The sequence below is a fragment of the Mus musculus genome, chromosome 5 (genome assembly GCF_000001635.26).
Source record: "Mus musculus strain C57BL/6J chromosome 5, GRCm38.p6 C57BL/6J".
Lineage (NCBI taxonomy): Eukaryota > Metazoa > Chordata > Mammalia > Rodentia > Muridae > Mus > Mus musculus.
In genome coordinates, this window is record NC_000071.6 from 117,705,491 (window position 1) to 117,713,474 (window position 7,984).

Sequence of the window (7,984 nt, forward strand, 5' to 3'; positions counted from 1 at the left end):
AAGCTCTTCCTTCCCGTTGACACGTCTTGATTCCATGGGATTGGCCAATTAAACTCCCAACACTCATTGTCTGAGTTGCTATTTTATTGTTGTGAAGAGATGCTGTGACCAAGGCAACTCTTATAAAGGAAAGCATTTAGTTGGCGCTGCCTTACAGGTTCAGAGGTTTAGTCCATTATCATCATGGGAGCAGGCATGGTGCTGGAGAAGTGTCTGAGAATGGCAGGCAGAGGGGGAGGGGGAGGGAGGGAGGGAGAGAGGGAGAGGAAGAGAGAGAAAGAGGGAGAGAGAGAGAGAGAGAGAGAGAGAGAGAGAGAGAGAGAGAGAGAAAGTCAGAGCAGCAACCTGGAGGTAGGAGCTACTACAGAGTCTAAGGAGGGGTACAGCTTACTGCCTCATTCCCCATGGCTTCCTGTTTCTTTATTACCAAACTCAGAACCACCTGCCCAGGGGATGGTGCCACCCCACAGTGGGCTGGGCCCTCCCATGTCAATCATTAAAAAAAAGAATGCCCCCCAGACTTGCCAGCAGGCCAGTCTGAAGGAGGCATTTCTCAAGGGAGGTTCCTGTTCCCAAATAACTCTAGCTTGCATCAACTTTTGTTTTTTTTAAGGAACTAACCATCATAGAGGTGGCTTTTAACCCTGAATAACCCCAACCCCAGGGGATCAGCTACTCCTTGACTTTGATAGGTACCACATAGGTGTGCACACCACATGCACACAGACACATAATTAAAATCAAAACTAAACTTTTTTTTTTTTTTGGTAAAAAGACCCTCCTAGGAGGCTCTGAACCTGAGGTTTTGAAACGTGATTTTATTCTTTCCCAATGTACATTTAGACTTCAGAGGATTTGCTCACCTATGACTTGTTCCCCACCCCGCCCCACCCCCTCCCCCCCCCCAATTAAAAGGAGGCTGCTACACTAGTTAAAGCTGAAGCCATATAGTGAGCCCGGAGCAAACCAGGAGAATTTGTTTTTAAATAATGGTCTTGAGAGCTCTCTGTGTACTCAGCTGTGGGTTGTAGACCCAGGTGTTGAAATGATTTGGAGAAAAGGAAGGTTCTGTGGCCATGATGATGCACCGTTTAAGATTCCTGAGCATGTCTTAATTCAATCCAGGGCTCTAAGGATCATCTAAGGTGGCTTTTCTTTTTTGTCTTTTGTTTTTCTCGTATTTCCAGCTTGGAAGGAAACCCATTACTTCAAATTGAAGTGGAACCAACCTCCGAGGTGAGAATTGGAGACTGGACGATGGCTCTCGCTCGAGGTTGGCAACGCCACCTGCTGTCCTCAGTGATGCAGAGGGCTGGGGGGCGGGGAGGTGGTTCGCAGTGGCTGTTTGATGGATATCCTCACTCTAGGACAATTAAGGAGCTGTAGCCCCTCCAGGCGCTGAGCCTAATGGGCCGTTCTATTGTGTGCATCCTGGCAGAGCCAGTTGGAGGGAAATTGGCCTGGGATTTGCATTTTTTAGGTAAAAAAAAAAAATTAGCTCCGGGTTGGGGAGCCATAAGAGGGATGTGCCCCAGTGCCTTCGAAATAACGTACAGGAGCAGGTGGGAGCCTTAAGCATATCGCCTTGGCAGTGCGGTGGGGGAAGTTCTGGGTTTCCATCCATCTGTGGAGACTGTTGAGGGAGTAAAGATATGTCCTGGGGACTGGCCATCGGGGCTGTCATCTTGGTCCTACTGTGTGCCAACAGGGCTAGAAGCAGGACTCTGGGGGAAAGTCCCAAATCCCATTCCTAGATAGTCATGGTCCCTTAGAACTGATCGATTCTGGGAGCTAGAGTGTCCTGGCTTGATTCTGATGTCTGCTCTGGTGTCTCCCAGCCACTTGGTCTTAAAAGAGCCACAGAGCTTGGAACTGTGACCTCCGCCAATCTTTGAATCAATTCCAAAATCTGCCCCCCTCCGCCCCCACCCATCCCCACCCCTTGGAAAGCTGACAGACAGAGCCCAGGTTGGTGGTTGTCCATTGTCCCGTGTCCCATGAAGAGACCATCATTGGGGTGGATTCACAGAGGTAGAATAAAGAGGGCATTGCATTGCAGCGATCCAGAAACCTGGATCTGAATTCTCTGTCCCTCTGCTTGGCTGTGATCCAGAGTGAGAACCTCCTAGCGCAGCCAACAGCCCAGTTTGCCCAGGATTGACAGGTGTCACTTTCAGTGTGAAAACTACGAAGTCTAGCCAAACCAGAGTGGTTGGAGCCCTTAGCTTTTCTCCTCTCTTAGCACAAGACAGTGGGACCACTTGCTGTTCCTTTAAGACCTTCACTGTGGTTTGATTCTAATCCAAAGACACCTGGGGAATCTACCGTGTCTGTGTATGGCAATATATCCTGATCTCTACAGCCGAAACAGATCCCTGGGGAGGGTGGAGCTGGGGTGGCCATGATTCTGAGCCTTCACCCTTCTGGCCGTAGAACGAAGAGAGCCACAATGAAGCAGAGGAGTCCGAGGACGAGTTTGAAGAGATGAACCTATCCCTCCTCTCAGCCCGGAGCTTCCCACGCAAAGCCAGCCAGACCAGCATCTTCCTTCAGGAGTGGGACATCCCGTTTGAACAGCTAGAGATTGGCGAGCTCATCGGGAAGGGTCGCTTCGGGCAGGTTTACCACGGACGCTGGCACGGCGAGGTGGCCATCCGGTTGATTGACATAGAGAGGGACAATGAGGACCAGCTTAAGGCCTTCAAGCGGGAAGTGATGGCCTACAGGCAGACGAGGCACGAGAACGTGGTGCTCTTCATGGGAGCCTGCATGAGCCCACCCCACTTGGCCATCATCACCAGGTCAGTCCCTCGGGCTCCGATGGGAACATCTAAGGGCTTTGTGCATGTTAATAGTGTCTTCGGGTCCTCCATCCACGGTTTTCTCACAATCCTTTAGGTCCCCAGAAAATGCCTTTAGGGTTTTAGGGATGGCTGGGAAGAGTACTGCATTGGGAGCCAGAAAAGCCAGGCATGATTGATACTTGTGTCTCATTAGGTAAAATGAGTGAATTGCTTTAGACATAGATCAGCCTGTTTGTGTAGCACTCCCAGTGCTATGTGTGAATTGGCCTCACAGGCCACACAGGTTCGGTCTCAGCCAGTTAGTTCTGCTATTGTCGGTAGGTGGGGGCGGGGGGCACGGGGAAAGCAGCCATAAATGATATATGATATATATGACCATATGGTCATATGATATATGTGATATATTGCGTGACAGTGTTGCAATAAAACTTTATTTACACACCCAAGTAGTGGGCCAGCTCTGCCCCACAGTTTGATCTGAGATGCTGGTGACTGTGATCGTGGCTCTTGATGGTTTACAGAGTGTTTGTGGAGCTATTGCCACCACTGTTCTGAGTATCCTGCATTAGTGGGCTGCAGGGGTTTGGGGATGGGGTGGGGGAGGGTAGTTAACAGAGATTGACTTTTAAAAAAATGGCAGATGACTATCTGATGTAAAACGTTGTCCTTCATTCACATGTGAACTCCTATAGATGACATATGAACACCCATCTGCTGGTGGGTACTGTCAGCCGGGGTGACTCAGTTATGCTGCACACAGTCTCCAGCTCAGTCACGCCCGTGGTGGCCTCTGGTGCCCAAGCTCAGCCAGGGGTCAAAGGTTAAATGCATAGGTACTTTCCATGCACCCTCTGGTCAGGCTCTGGCTGACATCCGTTGGCCAGAGCATCTCCTGTGGCCAGCTGGATTCAAGTGATGGAGGAAGTTGCTCTCTGAATGGCAGACTCTGTAGGGGGAGGACCATAGATAGTCATTTTTACATCCCTCTTCATGGAAAGCCCACCCCCCCCATTCCATACTCTGCACTTCCCTCTCATCAGGAAGCAACTTCTCCTCTCCCAGAAGTGAGGAGCCCCTCACTTGCAGTATACAAGTCCGGTGACCCATGAATCTCAGCGACCCATCCCTCCCCTCCCTCTTTCCAAACTGAGGCTCATTGCACATTTGTTCAGACCCCGCTAGCAGCCTTCGAAAATGAGTGGCCCATTATGAAAATGTATTGCTCACCCTTCAAGCCCAGCTGCACTGCAGCCTTCTGTTCTGTGACAGAACTCTGAGCGCCCCTCCCCACGTGCCATAACAACCTACAGATCTCACAAAGCACCCAGCCACCACCACCACAATAATAATGATGATGGTGATGGTGATGATAATAATAACATCCCTGGCAGCTTTGGGACATCTAATTGGTCTCTGAAGTATTTGGTATTTTGTGTGAGGATGCCAGATGAAACCTGAAAAAGACGTGTTCATTCCAAGGTTGTTGCGGTATTACAGATTTATCATGGGAAAGCTCGGTGAGTGCCCCATTTAGCTCCGTCTACTTGTTAGTCCTTAAGAGTATCCATCTGAACTTCTGCTTGCGGCCAGATAGCTGAGTAATTTGATTAATCATCTGCATTCACACGATTGACTGTTAGGGGATCGGTTGTTGGAGGATAGCCAACTGACTAGAACAATTCTGGGACCTTGGTTTTTATTTTTACAGGGAGTATAAGACCAGATAATTATCTGGCATATTCTAGAGAAATCGACAATGGTGTGTTCTAGCTAACTACTTAGTAATTATCATCAGAGCTAACACGTATTTCTGAGCTTGGGTCTCCTTGTAAAAGCCATATGCTTGGCTCTCAGGAAATGAACAATAACTAGTTAGTTATTCGGTCACTATAGCTTGCAGACAATTCAAATCTGGATGGCTAAATTATTTTACGATTGGGTCATTATGGAATTACTGCGAAAGAGCCAGCAGCCTGCACAGTTGCTCGTGTTGAAAACTTCAAGCGGCATTGAAAGGCCAATAGTGAAGGATTTGATTGACAGTAGCCTCCATCCTTCAGCCCAGCTGTGGGGTTTCCTGAGCCTCAGTTTCTACATCTGTGGGATGAGTGGGCTGAAGCAGGTGTGTGTCCCAACTCTGACAAAACGCTTTGGATCTCTGGGAATGAGCTGTCCGCGACACTGCTGGGAACAGCTTGGAGCAGCAGCAGCTTTCTGAGAGTACTCTGTCTGGACCTCATCTATCCACTGAGGGAGCAAGGCCTCTCAGATGTAGATTCCTGGAGGCTGCTGTGTTCAGTTCCTATCAAGTTACCCTAACTCTGTGGCATCAGGCAGCACACCCTGGGTCTCTTACAGTTATGAAGGGCCTTGAGACTCACTAGACTGATGTAAAAGTGTGGTCGGAAATGAGGTGTGGTAGGGTAGAGGTGTGGTCTGAGGTGAAGGTGTGGTCTAGGATGAAGGCGTGGTCTGAGGTGGAGGTGTGGTCTGTAAGAGGGGACACAGCTTACTGCCTTTTCCACCATGACTTCTGGCTTCTTCTTCCATTTCAAGGCCAGTAGCCTTGTTTCTATGGTTATATCAACTGCTTTGGTCAGACCATCTTTGGCTTCCCATGTGATGGGACAGTTCTGTTTAGGGCCCACCCAGATCATCTGGAACCATCTGTAAGTTGCCCCATTGACATCCAAGGTGGTGATTAGTCAGCATCTCCAGGAACTAGGGCCTAGATCACTCTGGGGGTCGTTCTTACAAAAAGTAGCATTGAGCTTAGATTGACTGAAGAGAAGGCGGTCATCAGAAAGACAGAGGGGGCGTCCAGCAGGTGGAAAGGCCCTGATGCTGGAAGACCAGTGGGGAGCAATGGAGGAGGGAGAAGGGACTAGGAAAAGGGACACAAGGTGCTGGGTCACTGCAGAGCCACAAAGGTTCTGCACAGGAGTGTGGAGTTGAGCAACCATAGTATGGCTTTACAGTGGCTGCGTTTGCTGTTCTGGGATTTCCTACAGACCAGGCCAGTGGCTCTTCTTGCCCTCAGCTGGTTGATTCAGTGTGTTCAAATCCCTGTTGCAGAGCAGTGGTGGTCAGAGAGGAGCGGCTAGGGTACCATCTTGGATGAACTTGATATTTTTCTGCCTATGTGGGCGCCCAGGAGAAATGGCCCATGCTTCCTTTGCATTTAGGTCAACAGGACACGTTGTCCGGGATGGTGGTAAGAGGGGACAAGGTATAGGGGTGTGTGAACACTGTGTCCCCTTGAGAGGAGTTTTAAAAACTTCTCAGTTGGCACATGCCATCCGTCCCCTCCCTGGGGATCCAGAGTCCTGAGGAGACTTCTCAGTCCTGCGAGGATGACCTGGGAGCAAGAAGCAGTGAAATCCCAGGGGCTTCATTCACAACATCTAAATCCACTACGTACCAGGAGCTCATCCACAGATTATTTATGTCCAACTCCCAATCTCCTGTTTCTCAGGCTTTCAAATCCAATCACACCGCACTGTCAGATCCGACAAATAGGCCCACAGCCTCTCTCAGCCGCTCCTGGAGACGGTTCACTTGGTGCTTGGATGATATTTTAGCTTGCTTCCCCCCCACCCCCCACCCCTGTAACTTGAGGGCTTGTGTCTTCCGAGTTTGTTCAGACCGGTTTTGAGTATCCTAAATATAACATGCAAGAATTGGGAAGGGGTGCGCCGAGCCATGAAGATTTTCTACCCACCCCCAACACACACACACACACACACACACACACACACACACACACACACAGTGCACACACGCACACACACACCATTCAGTGGTTTTGCGTTCCTTTCGTGTTTAGAAAAGCCGGATTGCTTTCCTTTTATGAATCTCAGCTGAAAGGATTTGTGTGTGTGTGTGTGTGTGTGTGTGTGTGTGTGTGTGTGTGTGAGCGGCTGCCGTTAATTGTATGACTGTTGTGGAGGAAAGCACTATAAATGCCCATCGTCATCAGTGCCATTAGATTAGCATCCTCTTGCATAAGATTGCTTATGCCCAGCTATAAACAGTCACGTGACCAGCGGAGGCCCCTGCCTGGCTGAGGATCATCTCCTCTTTCTGGTCACTGCGCTCTCACGTCTCCAAGACGCTGGATTCATATGTGTGGCATCTGTCATCACTTCAGAGATATTTTTGTCTTACTGCCCAGGAGATAACTCAGCGGTTGTTAAAAATACAAACCAGATAAAGAATAATTCTGCCCATAACCCCCGGACAGCCAGAGAGAGCCCCGTGTATGATGTGGGGGCTCTTTGCCAAGTAAGCCTCGAAACCAGGAAATGCTCTGGGGGGGGGGGAGGCGGGGGAAGAAAGGCTCCCTAAGTAGTGTGAATACCTGAGATGGAGTTGCGGAATCCACATACAGTAGTCACACGTACCTGCGATCCTAGCATGGGGGTGGGGGTGGGGGAGAGAGGGGAAGACCCTGGGGATCCCAGACCACGCAGTCTAGACTAATTTGTGAGCTCCAGGTTAGTGTCAGACAGACTGTGTCTCAAAGGAGGTGGATGGTGGACAAGATGGCCACCTGAAGTTGAGTTCTGACACATGTGCCAAACATAAAACAAAAGCAAAAAATAAAAAACAAAAACAAAAAAACAACCCACCCAAACAAAAAAAAAATAGATAAAGATGATCCAGGTGGTTTTGTTTTGTTTGTAGAGAGATGATTCCTACCCTTCCACACACTAGAGTCAGAAGTGCCCTCAGCTAAAAGAGAAAAAACATAATGGTTCATATTGGGGGTTTGCCATGAGCCTACAAGCAATTCATGTTCCTCCGTGCATACAGCATTGGCTCACACCAAAGCCCTTGGGTATATCCAATAGTGAGAGAGGCTCAAAAATAGCAGTGTTCTTCCCAGGAAAAAATGGAATAGATCTAATGAATAGCCAGAAGGCGTTGGGGTGAGCCTTGGAAGGTTAGCCCCGTCCCTGGTTCCTGTTTGGCTCTTTCTGCTTGCTTGACTGTCACCACATGGCCAGCCCTCTAGTCCCAACATGAACGCTACCACCTCTCTTCCTTTTTAGAAAGTTCTGTTGACAAGTGCCCTAGTTGACATTTGCGATTTCTACCAAACACTGCACTCACGACTCAACAGTTTTCTTTGATCTATTTCAGAGTTCTTCCTTCCCTTCTTACTTGTTGCGGTTAGA

General features: G+C 49.1%; 1 protein-coding gene across 4 annotated transcripts in view; it reads left to right on the forward strand.

Moving 5' to 3' along the window:
* Window positions 1–7,984, forward strand: part of Ksr2 (kinase suppressor of ras 2) — a 353,995-nt gene that overhangs the window by 291,489 nt on the left and 54,522 nt on the right. For all 4 annotated transcript variants that reach the window (NM_001312914.1, XM_006530393.4, XM_006530394.4 and 1 more), the window contains 2 exons: window positions 1,188–1,236; window positions 2,434–2,801. In NM_001312914.1, coding sequence (NP_001299843.1) covers window positions 1,188–1,236; window positions 2,434–2,801 — 417 coding nt within the window. The remainder of the gene's footprint in view (window positions 1–1,187; window positions 1,237–2,433; window positions 2,802–7,984) is intronic.